The sequence below is a fragment of the Leucopleurus acutus genome (assembly GCF_964270905.1).
Source record: "Leucopleurus acutus genome assembly, chromosome: 1".
Lineage (NCBI taxonomy): Eukaryota > Metazoa > Chordata > Mammalia > Artiodactyla > Delphinidae > Leucopleurus > Leucopleurus acutus.
The window spans coordinates 11,516,081-11,533,039 of record NC_139142.1 but is presented as its reverse complement, the minus strand read 5'-3'; the positions used below and the strand labels follow the sequence as shown (position 1 = coordinate 11,533,039).

At 54.2% G+C, this 16,959-nt stretch overlaps 1 protein-coding gene across 2 annotated transcripts in view; it reads left to right on the top strand.

The window, feature by feature from the left end:
- Window positions 1–16,959, top strand: part of SLC24A4 (solute carrier family 24 member 4) — a gene marked incomplete at both ends in the record, with an annotated part of 170,711 nt that overhangs the window by 130,051 nt on the left and 23,701 nt on the right. For both annotated transcript variants that reach the window (XM_082841982.1, XM_082841981.1), the window contains 2 exons: window positions 3,344–3,513; window positions 5,522–5,714. In XM_082841982.1, the coding sequence (XP_082698108.1) occupies window positions 3,344–3,513; window positions 5,522–5,714 (363 nt within the window). The remainder of the gene's footprint in view (window positions 1–3,343; window positions 3,514–5,521; window positions 5,715–16,959) is intronic.

Sequence of the window (16,959 nt, the reverse complement as noted above, 5' to 3'; positions counted from 1 at the left end):
GTGTGTCCTGTTTCTTGAGCAGAGCAGGCTGCCCCGGTCTCAGAAGGGGAGGGGACAGCGTGGCTGCTGGTCTGGATTTTAGCCCCACGGACACCGCGGCACATCCCCACCCACAGTTTCCTAAGACAGAGGCTGCTCCTGGCCGCCCTCGTCCAGGGAGATCAGTGCTCCTGGGGTCCTCTGGACCTCCGTGGCAAGAAGAGAGATTCCACATGCGGAGTCGTTCAGGCCAGTGGGAAGTAGCCGCACCCTCAGGTGCCAGCCCCGGGAGCTACCTGCCGCCACTGTGGCTGACGGAAGAGGCCCGTCCCCAGTGCCACGGGGCAGGGACGTGAGCCACTTCCTCTTCCACGTTGATCCCAGCTGCCCCAAGGCCACAGCCCGTGCAGGGCCTTTCCAGGCGCTCCCTGGTGGCCTGTCTCCCTCACTTTTGTACCCACGACAGTAGGATTTCCCACAAGTTTATTGCTTTTCCCCAAATTTCGAAACCCAGGGCAGTTTCTAAAAAATTGGAAGACTAGCCACAGGATTGCCCCCAGGCACAGGGAAAGGTGCGAATATAGGTCTCCCTCCAGCTCTTATCAGGGTGAATGCGCTTAGATAAAGGCCAAGGAGGAAAAGATTTGGGGGGTTGGGGGATGTAGGCCTGGAACTGGAGAGGTGGGAAACCCAGAGATACAGCCCCAGTTGGTGGATGCCCCTTCCCTCCCAGAGGGCCGTGTGCAGGGCGCTGTCCCCTAGAAGCAGACAGACTGACAGGGGCAGGAAGAAGGAGCGCCTGTACCATCCCGGGGGATGGGGAGGGGCCTGAGGAGACCGGGGCTCCGGGACTCTGCCTTTTCTCACGGTGCTGCCACAGAATCTTTCCAACTCGGAGCTTCTCTCCCCTGGTCCTCAGCCTTCAGGCAGGTCGTACAAACTACCCCATCCAGGGTTGTCAAAGATTGCTGGCTACTAAATTATTTCAGGAAGACACGTACACGCACACCCCTGGCTTTGCTGGTATCAGCTTTGGTATTTCCCCATATATGTAAAATAAAACATTTTTAACCCAACCTCTTGACAGGAGAGGACACACTGCCTTTTTACCCCCACTTCTATTAAATACCTTTATGTACTTAAATGTTCTTAAAGGTCCTACAGTTCAGCTCACCAAGTCAGCTGGAGCCAGTTTTCTCTCGAGGGGAATAGCCTCCTCCAACTTTGTTCTGCGTACAGTTGTTTGGGGTTTTTTCTCCCTACAAGTTTTACACGTTTTTTACATCACACTTCAGTCCAGCTCAAGAAAGCAGAACACGATACACCAAGAAAAGGTGACGAGCGGGAAGGCGGGAAGGCACGCCTTCGTGTCCTGTCACGGCTGGGGGTCTGGCCTCTCCTTGTTGGCTGTCAGGTGGCCTTGACCACGGCCTGACAACCAAGGCCATCTTGATCACTGGCTGGGCTCACTCTGGGTCCTTTCCAAGCTGCCCTGGCCCTAGACACAACTTTGGCTTGGAGCAGGGAGAGAGGGAAGGATACCTGGCCTTAGGCTGAACTGCCGGAGAAACATGCTGTACCTGGTTGGGTTCCCTGCTGGGCCGGCGCCCTTGGCTGGGACATATCACCCTGTGCTGCCACTTGGTGGGCGGTGCCAGGACGAGGTGCCTGAGGAGTCAGGTATCATGGCTCTTCCCTCCTCCTGAGCTCGTCTGTTCCCCCAGGTGGTGCCCACGGTAGGGCTGGTTCTACCCACGGAGCCTGCGGCTGTTCTGCTGGTTCCCCCCTCCCTCTGAGGTGCAGGCTGCAGAGGAGGGAAGGAGTCCAGCTTTCCTGAAGCAGGGCGGGGCAGCGGGCACGGGGACTCCCCGATCCTCAGAGTGGGACCGAGCCAGGAGAGGGGGCCCTCCCGAAGGCCAGAGGCCCCGAGCATCGAAGCCCCTCTACTAACACCCTCCTTCACATAACCAACCCCCTGGCATCTGGGCCACTATCGAGAATGCTGTCCCAGACTCCCCGGTGTCCACCGCACGCTAATCACCTCTGGCAATCTCTGTTGGCCTTTGTCTCCTTAACTCTTCTCCTCTTCTAAATTGTAAGTAATCTGCTTTCATCCAAGCCGTAACACATGCATTTACAAAACAAAATCCGTGAGTCCAGTGCACGCCTTGTTGGAGGTTAGTGTCTGTCTCCAAAAAAATGCATGGTCCTCCTGGCTTTGGTTCTAACCACACGCCTCCTGTCTGCTGAGCCTTGCTGCCTCTTCGGTGAGGGTGTGTGTGGCTGGTGTGCATTTGTTCGTGTTTGTGCCATTAACTCTTGCTTAGGTTTGCTCTCGACTACTCCTGGTTACCCTGTTATCCAGGAAGGACACTCACCGGGAGCCGGTGACCAGTGGAGAGGGATGGGCATATCCACCTTGATAGCCCCTTGGAGGGGAAAGCCCCCTGCTTCTGTGTGCTGTGTTCCGGAGTGCTTCTGTTTCTGGACCCTCTGCGGCTCTGGAATTAAATGTCAACCCCCCCAGGACTCGAGCTTGGAGCATGTTTGGGAAGGTGGCAGGGCAGGCCTGGGCACTGGGGAGATGTGTTCTTCGGCCTCATGAGTGGAAGCAAAGGGTCAGAGAGAGTGGCCTCCCTGCCGGAGGGTGCTGGTTTTACTGGAGACACTGGGCTCGGCCAGCAGCTCTCCGTGCACGCTCCGCAAGCAGGCTTCTCCTGGGTCTCAGTTGCCTCGCCCAGGGCGTGTGAGCCAGGTCTTTGACCTCACTGCCTACCTCATGGAGAACAAATTTGGAAGCATCCTTCTGTGCCAGGTGGAGATGGTTCCTCTAAGACAGAGCAGGTGGCCTCGTGGGAAGTTTAGGGCCGGTGCTGTCTGGTGCCTCCCAGCATTTTCCATCCCAGGGGGCCCTTGTCAATTTGTAAAGTTTTGTCTGAGCCTCTGTAAACAGCAGGAAAGAAAGATCCTCTCAGAGTCAGGGGTGAGAGGTGGCAGGAATCCTGTCCACTTTGTAGGCGGGCTGCCCTGTGAGGCTTAGATGAGGAACTGAAAGACCCTTGCAATTAGCCAAGACTGGGCCCCAGAAGAGAGGGGCATCGATTGGCGGAGGGGCTGGCAGTGGGGATGGGGGAGTGGTCCTGTAACAGGGGGACTTTGGGGCTCTGTCCAGTGCTTGCAGGCGGTTCAGACCCAGTGGCCCACTTGACTAAGGGGATGAGCTGCAGCCAGGCTTCCAGGCGGCTACCAGCTGCCGAGACCACAGCCCGAGAAGTCTGCACCGAGAGGGGAAGCCAGTCGCCCCAGCCCTTGGGTTTGGCCCCGGGGGATCTCAGCGCTAATCATGGCTTTGTGCTCAATATAGTGAAGGAGGAGCCGCAGTACAGCAAAGACCCAGTGGTGATGGTGGATGAGGTCATGAGCTCCAGCCCTCCCAAGTTCACCTTCCCAGAAGCAGGCTTACGCGTAATGATCACCAATAAGTTTGGGCCCAGGACTCGTCTGCGCATGGCCAGCAGGATCATAATTAACGAGGTGAGTTTGCTTCAAGGACCATGAGACCATGAGAGCGAGTGGCCTCGGATGGGTTCTGGCAGTATGAGGGGGCCCTGGCTTGTCAGCACACTTTCTGGTGTTGGGCCTGGGGTGTCCTCTGCCAGGCTGGCATTTATCACCGCACCTGTTGAAGGAAGGAAGCCCAAACCTCACGCACAGGCAGCAAATGGTCTTATCGGGAAGGATTTTAAGGCAGGTAGCAATCAAATACCATGCCTGCCATGTTCTGCTAAGTATTTTGTCAAGTACTAGAGTAAAACTAATTGGAGAAAGGCTAGTCTGAAGTATGGATTGTTTATTTTAACTGTTATTCAGGGCAAAAAAAGAATGAATACACACACACCTGTTCTCTATGAGTAGAGCAACTCTAGAAGGAAACTGAGAAACCTATAGAAACCTTCTGGTTTGTCTCTCTCAGCATGTGGATCCGTCACCTCCTTCGTGTTGTAACCTATGCCTCTTTTTTTTTTTTTTTTCTTTTTTTTTGCGGTACGCGGGCCTCTCACTGTTGTGGCCTCTCCTGTTGCGGAGCACAGGCTCCGGACGCGCAGGCTCAGCAGCCATGGCTCACGGACCCAGCCGCTCCGCGGCATGTGGGATCTTCCCGGACCGGGGCATGAACCCGTGTCCCCTGCATCGGCAGGCGGACTCTCAACCACTGCGCCACCAGGGAAGCCCCATAAATATTTTTAATGGGAGCCAGACAAAGATGAGCTGTGCAAACGCAAACAGATTCTTGGGAGCATGAAAACCTGTTGATTTCTTGAAATGTGGCCTCTACGTTTCCCTGGTTTCGTAGAAACCCACAGACTTGGCGAGCAAAGTCAGCTTCTGCTTGGGTAGAAAGGAGGCAGACTTGGTCAGTAGCTACAAGGAGATGGGGGAGGGAAGGGGACGGTTCGGTTCAGAGCACACCCATTTCACGTGGCAAAAGACTTAGACAGCAGAGGCCTTCCGAATGGCCACTAACCCAATCAGGATGCTCAACATCATTCGTTGTTAGGGAAATGCAGATTAAAACCACCATTAGATACCACCGCCCATCCACCAGAATGGCTAAAATGAAAAGGATTGACAGTATCAAACGTTGACCAGGATGGGAAGCAACTGAAATTGTAATCCGTTGCTGGTGTGAGTGTAAAATGGTTCAACTTGCACCTACCTTATGACCTAGCAACCCCACTCCTAGATAAATACCCAGGAGAAATGAGCGCATATGTCCACAAAAAGATGTGTACGCAAATGTTCATGGCATTCTTCGTGATAACCAAAAAGGGGAAATAACCTAAATGCCCATCAACAAGCAAAGGATATGTTGTGTGTTAGTCACAGGATGGACTACTATACAGCCCTGAAAACTATCAAGTGACTGCTGTGTGCAGCAACATGGGTGAACCTCACAGATATTCAGTTGAGTGAGAGAAGCCAGACATAAAATAATATGTACTCTTTGAATCCATTTGTAGGAAGCTCAAGTTCAGGAAGAACTAACTGATGTTTATAAAAGTCAGAATGGCGTTACCTTGGTTACCCCCGGAGAGAGGGGACCCTAAAGGAGTCTTTGGAGGGGCTGGAAATGTTCTATATCTTGATGTGAACCATCATCGGGCTGTTGGACACATAATATAAATGCACTTTTTGTGTGGAAAAAAAATTTTTTAAACTATGCAAAGTCTCTCCTGTGTGACTGTCTTCAGGTGGTTTATGACCATCTACTGGGCGGATGCAGAATGATCGCTGTCATCCAGTGACATGGGATGGGTTGTCAGGTTGGCGCTAAGAAGAGGAGGCCCAGGGTTCTGACTGATACCCTCGCTGGTATTGGTGCAAGTGGAAATGAGCAAACTTAGCTGGATTCCAAAGTCCCCAGGCCATTTTTCAGGCAAACCCATCTCCAGGGGCGTCGTTCTCGAAACCCTTAAGGGCCGCCACATGGGCGACACTTTGTCACACGCCTGGGTGTCTGTCTTGCCTCCTGTCCGCACAGAGGCAGAGGCTGATCAGCTCGGCAAACGGTGTGAGCAGCAAGCCACTTCAGAACGGGAGACACGAGAGCATCGAGAACGGGAATGTTCCTGTGGAAAACCCTGCAGAGCTGCAACAGGAGCGGGAGCAGCCGCCGCCACCCCCAGAGCCAGAGCTGGTCGAGGCCGCTTTCCTGTCCCCCTTCTCCATGCCCGGTGAGTTCGGGGGCGGCGGGGGCTCCCGGGCTACACTGCTGGGGGCTCCGAGGGTCCAACCCCGGGTCTTCAGGATGGAGAGTTGGACCCATGAGGGCGGGGGAGGCTGGTGGGAAGGGTGGGCATTAAGTCACTCGGTGAACACCTCCTAAGTGCTGAACTGTGGGTTAGAGCTGCACTGGGATGCAGGCACAGCCCCGGGCTGGGGAGCCTGTGTGCCAGACGGCCGGCCAGATGGAGACTTGGGAAGTGCCAGTAGCCCCTAGTGACTGCACTCAGATGCCCAGGGCATCGAGGCTTTCCCATGCAGTAAGAGAAACAGCCATGTGTGTTACTTTTATGGACACGCTCAGACTCTCCAGCCCTTCCAGCACAGGCAGGCTGTTTTGCCCATGCGTTGTATATTTGCTGGGACAGGATATTCTGAGGCCATAAATGACCTTTAGACAGTTACACCTTATCTATTTGATGACATCTCCTACCTATAAGTAAGTCAGAACAGGCGTGGCTCTGCCCCCAGCCCTGAGCGTCCTCCCATCTCATTGGACGGGCCCAGTGTCATCTGACTGCCAGCTCCGTGCTGACCTCACCTCTGCTGCATCCACACTGGCCTCCTCACTGTCCTTCCCAGAACAGTAGCAGGTGTGCTCCTGCCCCAGGACCTTTGCGCTTGCCTTTGCTGGAATGCGCTTTCCCCAGTTATCTATATGGCTCCTTTCCTCACCTTCTTCGGGTCTCTGCAGAAACGTCACCTTCTCAGTGTGGCCTTCTTCGGGTCTCTGCAGAAACGTCACCTTCTCAGTGTGGCCTTCCCTGACCACCCTAATTTAAGTATTTTATCTATTTGGTTATCTTGTGTCTCCCCGGCTAAAATATCAGCTGCGTGCTGGCCGAGATCTTTGTCTGTTTCATTCACTGTATCCCCAGTGCCCAAGCCCGACACGTAGTAGGTGCTTAGTAGATATCCGTCAAATGAATGAATTCAGGAGTTCGTGCGCGAGAGGATCCCCGGACACACCCAGTCTGCCTTCATCTTTAACCAAACTCCTCTGCAGTCCACGATGGGAAATGAAGGCCTGAACTCTTTGGCCTCATCTCAGAGGTTTTTTCTTGGTGTCCTGCCATCCTGAGAGGCAGCAGAATTCCAAATTTTCAAGTCCAGAACTTGATATTTTTCTGAAAAGAATTCTATGTTTTTAACATCAGGCTAACAGACCGCACCTGATTTGGGACATGGCTTGGGGGGGGGGGTGGGTAGAGGGGAGAGGCTGCCCCAGCCCCTCGTCCCCATCTTTATGGGGACACTCCTGCTTCCCAAATAGATGGTGTGGGCCCTCCTGGACTGGGCTACTCTGCCCCATGCTTCATCTGGAAAATACAGGTTCTATTTGCAGTCACAGGGCTTCCTCGGAGTTTCTGGATTAGAGTCTCTAGAGCGTGCTGGGCACAGCTCCCCGGGGCTCTTCTCCAAATTCAGGGCCTGGTTCCCAAACCCAGATAGTCCAAGGACTGGAACGTGGCCTGGGAACCTGCATTTTCAAACCTTCTCAAGGGGATTCCTGGGGCCTAGGCCAGGTTAGGAATTGCTGCTCCTGGTCAGCACCTCCCAGCCTTCTTTCACATTAAGGGAAGACCCAGAAAGTGGAATGTATTTCCCCCACTGAGGTCACAGAGGGGCCCAGCCCAGGGGTTGGGTCCTCCCCAGGGCCCCCTCTGCTGACCAGAGGGCTGAGGGATCTGTATCTCGGCCTGCCTCTAAGACATCCCTGGCACGTCGGCCCACGTTCCGGAACACTCTGTGGGAGCAAAGGTCATGCTCAGCCAGCTAGTCTGGTGGGCTAAAGGTCGAACTGTCTTTGGGTGGGAGCTTGGCCCCTGGGACTGGGGCTGGGACACTGAGGGAGGGAAGGGTGGTCTTCTTCAGATCCTGGAAACCTGTATCAGATCATCCGTTTAGATATGCAGGAAAAAGAAGCTTCCTGTGGGGCGGAATCCTGGGAGGGAGGTGTGTCCACCCAGAGGAGAGCCTGCTCCAGGGCTGATGGACCAGGACGGGCCTGCCCCACCTAGCGTTTCTTACTTCTGTGGTCCTGAGAGGTCCGGACACAGTCCCCTGGGTACTGCACATAGCCTCGAGCCGTCACATCACCAGCCAAGTCCACGTGGGGCTGAGAACAGGGGCTGTAATCACCAGTGGGGTTTCAGTTCCTCAGGACCTGGACGCCAGATGCCAGGGAGGCCTGGAGTATGGCCACAGAGAGGGAGATGCATCCGTTGTCCAGGAAACAGCCTACCTTGCTGGGGAGTCGGACTGAGAAGGGGCTACTCTTCGGGGTGTTCTGTTCTCCAGCCCCAGGAGGCGGATGCAATCCCCATTTTACAGACATGCGGCCCGACGGGGTCACCGTCCCCACCACCCTGTGCTGCCGGTGCGTCTGGATCCTGGTCCTGATGCTGCTCATAGACCGCGGCTCTGCAGGAAAGCAGGGAAGGGATGCGCCCTTTTCGGTAGCTGCTATTCTATAAAGTGAGGCAGCCCCATGTCAGGGCAACTCATCTTTCCATTTCCTTGAAACCTTGAGTTTGGCAGGACTTTGTGGGGTTGCCCCAGAGCCAACTACCTCCTCCCCTTGTCCTGCTGCCAGGATCTGATGCTCCTTAGAGAAGTGGCTTATGGGAACTCGGGTCTAGCTCCCTGCAGGGACTCTGGGCAGGTCACCTCCCGGGGCGGGCGGCGGTGCTTATAATGCTGCTGTCTTGCAAAGGCCAGGACCAGGTCCCCACCCCCATGAGCCCTTCCCCAGGGAGCTCTGCCCTTCCCGGTGGGCAGGGGCTTCCTGTTGAAGTTGGTTCCACATTCCTCTTCAAGCCAAGGGCTCCGGGACGTTCCCCTGGGCCGGCCCGCAGCAGGGCCAAGTGCTGTGAGCTTCCGCCCAGCGCTTGCCTCTCCTCGCCCTCAGGAACGGGCCGGGGCTTCCTGTGTCCCTGTGGAAAGCTCGCTTTGTGTCCCTGCGGAAGTGTTTCCAGGTGTTGCCCTGGGAAACCACAAGTGACTTCCTCTCCACCTCCTCCTCCCCCCTCAGCGTGAGGAGCAGGGGTGGGAACAGAGTCGTGCGGCTGCCACCCGTTTAGGTGTGTACGGCAGCCAAGGGAAATCGAGGCTGGCGTGGACAGAGGCTTACAGGAACTTAGAGCCAGTGGATGGGACACAGCCCTGTGAGAAATTCCGAGTATCCAGCCCTCCGTCCACCCGCTCGCCCTCCTCATCTTCTCAGCTCATCTCCGGTTGTGGCATCACGATCATCTGCGGCTGTAGGGAGGCCCTGAGGGGCTTTCGGGGTGGATGGAGCTCATGTTCTTCTAAACTGGACCCCAGGAAGGAAGCATGGGGCCAGGGAAGGGGTAAGGGGGTGGGGCACTGGGAAGAGGGCAGAATCCGTCCCTCTGGTCAGCTTGGAACCAGCGTGGCTGCAGGTGTCAAGGAGTGACGCCAGGCCGTCTGGTGTGCAGCTCTTCTGCATGGTCGGGGACGGGCTGGGAGGCAGGCTCTGGAGTCCAGAAGTCCCGGGTTCGAATCTCGGTTCTACCACTCACCAGCACCCTGGCCCCGGGCAAGCTGCTCCATCTGCTAAACCTCAGTTCCTCATCCACAAAATGGGCCGATGGCACTTGGGTCTCTGTAAATAAGATAAGTAAGTGAGATAGAACTTTAGACACTGCTTCTGTGCACTGTGTGACACATGGGTGCTCAGTAAATGTTCATCTGGGTCACAGTGTGCTTTAGTCTCATGGTTTCTGCTATACCCAGCTTCGCATGCCCTCCCCTGCTTGGACCATAAGCAATGTTCTAGAAAGGTCATGGGTGCCAGAATCCCTGGAGGCCTGGTGCTGTGCTCATCCCCAGGGTCAGGGAGAGGGAATTAGTCTCTGCTAGGTGCCTCCTATGTGCTGGGCCCTGGGTTTCAGGCACTTTGCAGACAAGAGGATTTTTTAAAAATAATTTATTTGTTTATTCATTTATTTAATTTTTGGCTGCATTAGGTCTTAGCTGCTGCACGCGGGTTTTCTCTAGTTGCTGAGAGCAGGAGCTACTCTTCATTGCGGTGCGCAGGCTTCTCATTGCAGTGGCTTCTCTTGTTGCGGAGCACGGGCTCTAGGCACGTGGACTCCAGTAGTTGTGGCACGTGGGCTCAGTAGTTGTGGCTCGTGGGCTCTAGAGCGCAGGCTCAGTAGTTGTGGCGCACGGGCTTAGTTGCTCCGCAGCACGTGGGATCTTCCCGGACCAGGGCTCAAACCCGTGTCCCCTGTACTGGCAGGCGGATTCTTAACCACTGTGCCCCCAGGGAAGCCCCAAGGGGATTGTTTTAGTCAGTAAATATTTGGGTACCAGACTGTTGGGGGCCTTGGGGATCCAGGTGGGAACAGGACAGCCATGGAGCCTGCCCTCTGGGACCTTGCTGGGTAAATCTGAGCAGATAATTTCATGGTCCACTTTATGTAGCATCTCCTGCCCTTACCACACAGCTGAAGGGTAGGTGAGGTGGAAACGCCAGCCGCGGCCCCCCGGGCTCTGCCCACCCACATGAGGCGTCACTGGGCTTGTGAACCAGAGCCAGGGGCACCCAGCCCCAGCCTGCATCTGGTGCCCACCAGGTCTGATGCTGGATTTATATCGACACCGGGCGCAGCCATGCTGTTCCCACTCTGAGCCACAGAGGCTGGTAATCGGGCCTCCTGGGCCAGCTGTTTGTTGTGGGAGAGGAAAAGGAGAAGGAGCTCTTCCTCCTGTGGAAACTGTGGGCTGCGGCCCAGACACTACCCTGCAGTGGCCGGCCGGTGACCCTGAGCCCCAGCCCGGCTGGGGAAAGCCCTTAGTACAGGCTGTTTGTGGCTGACGTACAGTCTGAGATGTCCTCCTGCCCTGTGGGCCACACCCTTGCCCTCCAACTGGACTCCTCCTGCCCCCATAAGGGTAAAGAAATCACATCTTGTGTTCTGGGATGCTGGTGTTTGCGTCCACCATTATTATAGTGACCACATCTAATTGGGGACTTGCTGTATGTCCGGTGTTGAGTGAAAAATAGGGAATTCTTACAGGGCTCTTATGGGGCTTCTGTGTGCCATGCCCTGCTCTAAGAGCTTTACATGTATTCCCTCATTTAATCCTCACGACAACACGTGAGGTGGGGACGATGGTCATCTCCATCTTATGGAGAAGGAAAGGGAAACACAGAGAGGTTAAGTGACTTTCCCACAGTCACCCAGCTACTAAGTGGAGAGCAGGTTTCCGAACTGGGCAGCCCTGACTAACTACTGCCTCTTTGTACTGTGCACTTACATTCAGTCCTCGCAGCTGCCTTGTGAGGGAGGCATTATCGTTATCCCCATTTTACAGAGAGGAAAACTGAGGCTCGGAGAGGCTGTGGGACTTCCCAAGTCACACAACCATCATGTGGGGAACCACCCTTCCGCCCTATGCCCCTTGAGCTAGGGACACCATCCCGAGCCAGTCTACTTGGGAGCGGAAGCCCAGGCCCTGGGAGGTTCTTGAACGGTAACAGGCAGTAAAGCTTATTATTGAGCACTTCCGGTGAGCCAGGCAGGGTGCTTCACGCAGATGAACTCACTGAGTCCTCAGGACAACCCTGGAAGGTGGGTACTGTTATTATCCCCATTTCCCAAGTGAAGAAACTGAGGCTCAGAGAGGTTTAGTTGCCCAAGATCACACAGGAGGAAGGGGCAGAGCCAGGATTTGCACACTGACATTCTGACCCCAGATGTGCTGAAGGGACAGCACTGTAGCCCAACCCGGAGATTCTTTCAACTCCTTCCTTTGGAGCCCGTGAGAAAATGCTTGTCTCCGCCTGGGGTGTCTTCTAGCTTCTGCACAGGTGCCAAAGAACTTGAGTCTGTGTTGAGCAAACCATGTTGAACTGAGTTGAATTATGGGCCTTTGGGACCTGGCATGCGTTCTTCAGGCCTCAGATGGCACAGCTAAATCTTTTCTTCCTTTAGCAGCATAAAACACGGTGCAAGCCATCTGAAGGTTTCGGGAAGCTTCCAGGGCTTCTTCTCCCCACCCCAGCCCCATCTTCTACATAACACTGACAGAGCTGTGCTGACGGGGAAGAGAGAGGTCTGCTTAGTCTCTCTGAACCCAGTAAGGGATACGGCAGAAATGGAGCTCTAGAAAACTCTGGGCCCTATTCTTTCCTCTTAGCCGCTCGGCACATCTGGGAACACAGTGGAGAAGCTGCTGGTGCCGTGGGCTCATGTACATGTGAAATTCCACACGCGGTTCCCGTCTGCTCCAGGCCGCCAGAGACACACGGCACTTTATGGTGGAAATGATCTTGTTTTTGCCTCGGTCGCGGGGGCCACCAGAGAAATCACACGTTCGGTAGATTGTCCCGTAAGTCAAGGTCAGGATTTCAGAGAAGTGCCCTTGTCAGCCACTGTGGAGCGCTGAGGTGTCAGTTCACACCTAGTTAGAACAGACACTGGCTGAGCACTGTTATTTTTTAATATAACAGCTTTATTGGAGTGTAATTTACTTACCCTAATGTTCATACCTTTGAAGTATACAGTTGAGTGGTTTTTAGTCTACTCACAAAGTTGTGTACCCATCATCACCCCCATCGGTTTTCTTTAGCACCCAAAAGGAGCCCCCTACCTATCAGCAGTTATTCTCCATCCTTCCCCCATCTCCTGGCAAATGCTACTACTCTACTTTGTCTCTCTGTATTTATCTATTCTGGACATTTTGTATAAATGGAATCATCCAATAAGTGGCCTTTTGTGTCTGCCTTCTTAGCGTGATGTTTTCAAGGTTCATCCACGTTGTGGCATGTGTCAGTCCTTCATTCCTTTTTATGGCTGAGTAATATTCCATTGTATGGATGTACCACATTTCTCCATTCATCAGTGGATGGACATTTGTATTATTTTCCCTTTCTGGTGATGAGTGGTTTATACAAACAGCTCCTAAAGCATAGTAGGGAAAGGGGGGGTCTGTTTCTATCTTTTAATCTAAATGAAAGCGGTTTTCCTCTGAATTCTCTGTGGTTAACAACAAATGGTCTGTGAATACTAGAGTTAAAAGGGATTTGGGGAATTTTAGCCTTTCTTATATTCCAAAGCAGGGAACTGAGGGGAAGGGGCTTGCCCAAGGGGCGGTCTTGACCAGACAGAGCTGGGCATCTGGACCACCTGCCCTAGAATCTGCTCTGTGATGACCCTGCAGCCAGGCCCGTGCAGTGCAAGCTGGGAAGTGAAGGGGCCCAGGACCCACCATGCACCAGGTGTGTGCTGGGGTCCTGAGGTCACACAAACTCCCTTTGAGATAGAAGGAGACCTTCCCCCCCCCCCCATAAGGATATAGGGGTGTGTTACGGATCCCACGAGCAGGGAAACAGCTGGACTCCCCCAGGGGCCGGACTCGGGACCTCCGTGAGTGTTGCGGCTCTTGTTTTCATTTCTCCATACCTGCCTGTCTCGTTCTGCTCTTTGGCTGCAGACCGGCTTTTCTCAAATTCACTGTCAGTGCACACAGCAGATCGTGGCCTCCCACTGGCCCCAGACTGACTCCTGACAGGTCCTTCTTCCCTTTGGTTCACTGGCGTTGCATCTGAATTCCAGAGTCCCGAGAGAGAGAGAAAATGCTACAGTCCCAGAGGTCAGGGGTCCACCCCTGGTTAGAAGCCGTGCTCGCCAACATGGCTTTGGTGGCCCCCGGGAGGGTGGGTTAGAGGGAAGAAGGGCTGAGCCCACGTGCCTGCACCCCTTGTAGGTGTCTATGACAAGTGCCTCCAGCTTCATCAGGACATGATGGATGGAACCCGTCTCAGATGCAGGAGAAATTGATAGACGTAGGTCCCTTATGCAGTGGTGGGAAGGACGCTCCTGGCTGGGCACCAGCAGTGACTCCCACTGAACTGCTGCCACCACGCCAGGATTGGGGAGGTGGGGAGCTGGGAGGCACCAAAATGTTCAAGAACTCACCGTCAGAACTGTGACCCGGGGACCGTGAGGCCGCTGCCGCAGCTGATCTCTAGCGCCCCAGCACCACGCAGTGGACACGGGGCTGCCGGTACGGCCTGAGGGACCATCTCTGATTCCCACTCAGCTAGCACCTGGGCATGGACGTGCTACTGCAGCAGGACTAACATCCCCAGAGCCCTGCTTAACAGTGGTGCATCTAAAGCAGCAGAAAGGCAGCCTGGCCCCACCTCAACTCTGCTTTTCAAAGGGACCCAATCTGAGTCCAGAACTTCAGCTGCAAGGGAGTCTGGGAAACGCCTCTGCAGACGCAGTAGGAGGAAGTTGGCCCGGGGAATGCTGAGGACCCACTCAGCGTGTCCACCCCCGTGGGAGCTGCAGCGAAGCGTGGAGAGAAGCAGTACAGCCAATCTTAGCTGATGACTTACGCCAGAGCAGCTCTAGTGAGGGACTCGTGTGGCTTCCAACCTCCCAGTGAAACAGAGGAGGGGACAGGGCCCCGACCTGTAGCTTGGCAGACACATCCTTCATGGAGCCCCAGCCCCGCACTGTGCTTCACACCTTGTATTTGGTGCTTAGATTCTGCACACAGCCCTGCTGGGTGGCTCGTGTGGTCCCCGTTTACCCGGGGGAGGAAACGGGGGCTCAGGAAGCTGCACACAGGTGAGTAGGGGCCACGGGCAGGGCTGGTACCGCAGGCCTGCCTGACCCCCGAAGTGCCGTCCTCGGCCTGGTCCCAGTGTCGCCTTTGGCCAAGAGGGCCCGCAAGCTGGAGCACCTGCTCTGGAGTGCAGGGGGCGGCCAGCTGCTGGGTCTGCGTGGTTTGTAAGCACCGGGAGCCCACAGCCCGGCCCTGAATGTTTGCTGGATGTTTAAAGCGAGCGCGCCTGCCAGCGCGAGGACCAGCAAGCGTTCTTCACTTCGTTGGTGTTCGTGGGACCAGCGGCCTCTGTTTCACCCTCCCCGCGGCCTCCAGATTCAAGGTGCGGCCTTCAGATGCGGGACGATGAGCTCTGTGGTTTTTGCCTTTTTCTAGTCTCCCCACAGATCCTTGGAGTGGGTGAGGCGGGGCAGTTGCCACCTCACAGACAGGGACAAAAGGAGGCTCAGAGAGGGTGAGGGTCCACCTGCTGCCACACAGTGGAGAGTGACAGAGGGTGGGACAGCTCTCTTTGGCCCCAAGCCCTGGGATTCCTGAGGCGGAGTGCAAAGCTGGCCATAGCTTGGGATCATCGTTAGAATCAGGGAGTCGACGAACCGGCCCCAGCTCTGGGACACACTTACATCCAGTCCCGGAGCTGGACGTGATAGGGGCTGTGGACACGTACGCGGAGCTGGGGTAAGGGTCCCCGGGAGCTGCACCAACCGAGGGAACTCTGGGCCCGGCTTCTCTGTTGACTGGGAGGTCCTGGTCTGTTTGTCTGATCTGTCCCCCTCTCCTGTGTGGGAGGGTGCTTCTTGGGGAAGCACGAACAGGGTTCCGGAGGCTGAACCGTGTTACCTGAGTGTGCGGTGTGAGGGCGAGACTGGGCCAAGGGCGCGTCCCTGGGGAAGGGCTCTCTCAGCCCCCGCAAGCTCTCCAGGTCCCTGCACTGAGCTGCCAGGGCGTCTATTACCGGGCCTTTGGTCCCTGTGCACTCAGCCCTGACTGCCCACATCTCCGTGTCAGCCCTCAGCGGGGCCTGCCTTGCTGAAGCCTGTTTCCTCTCACATCCTCCCCTTCAGTCTTCTCCGTCCTCCCCAACCTCAGCCTGGCAGCTCGGTTTGGTTACAGCCCTGACTTGTCTGCTTCCCATGGGGCCCCTCCTGGCCCCTCTAATGCCTTCAGGGTCAAAGGCATCCTCCAGGACTCAGGACCGTGTGATTAAGAGGCTTTGGTTTTGGACTTCTGGGTGTGCCACTTCCTAGCTGTGTGACCTTGGGCTAGACGGCTTACTTCTCTGAACCTGTTTTAGTCTTCATAAAACCACCCAACCTAGTGCTTGAGTAGCAGATACTCAGTAACTGGAAGTTGATTAACCATTAATATCGACAAAAGCTACACTTCAGTGCTTGCTCTGCACCAGGCGTTGTGCTAAATGTATCTCCCATGTTGGCTCACTTCAGTCTCACAATAGCACTGAGAGGTAGACAGTGAGCACAGTGAAACTGTTGTCATCCCCATTTTGCAGGTTAGAAAACTGAGATACACAGAGGCTACATATTTTTCCAAGGTCACCCAGGTAGAATATGCCAGAGCTGGTATTTGAAGCTGGCAATCTAGCTACCATTAACCCTGGGGCTTCTGTGCCCCTCAAAGACCAATCAATTTAATGGTAAGTCTAAATTTAAGGATAAAACAGAAGTAGATTAAAAGTAACTAAAAATTATTGAGCCTAAAGTTCATTAACCCCTAAGGAATAAGAAAACTTTAATGATTCCCCTTCTTAAGAGGATTTTTCTGTTTCGATCACAGCCATGAGCTAAAAGTGTAAAGCTCTGTGCTGACGGTCGACACCTCTGTCAGCCAGTGGGTAGTAGAAGGACTTCCACAGGCTTTGAAATCACAGGACTCAGAGGGCAGGCGAGCAGTATAGTACAGAGGACCCAGGATTTAAACTCTAAAGACCTGCATTCAAGTCCAGGTACCACCTCTCACTTTGTGATGTTTACGTCACTGAATTTCAGCAAACCTTAGCTTACTTACCTGTGAAATGGGGAGATATGAAAAATAGAGTGTTGATATGGAAAATCGAGTATTTGTGAAAACCACCTCCGAGATGTGTGAGGCACAGCACAAATGTTGAATAATGATGAGGGGTCTGTTCATTAATCCAGCCTTGACAATGCTGCACCTTCCCCTGCATCCCCTTGCCTCCCCACAAGGGCCAGACTAGAGGCCATGGGCTGGGAAAGCAGGGTCTATTTGTGACTCTGCCACTAATTTTCTGTGAGATTTGGGCAGTTCATTAACCTTCATGCATCTTGGTTTTCTTCTTTATAAACAGTTAAGCAAGCGAGATTTATCTCAGGAATGCAAAGCTGATTCAACACATGAAGAACAATTAATGTAACACACAGTATTTTTAGACTAAAGGGTGAAAACCACATGATCATCTCAACAGACACAAAAAAGCATCTGTCAAAATCCAACACCCTTTCTTGATTTAAAAAAAAAAAAAAATTCAACAAACTAGGAATAGAAGCAGGTTTCCTCAATCTGATAAAGGGCATCTCCAAAAAAACCCAAAGCTAATGTCATGCTTAA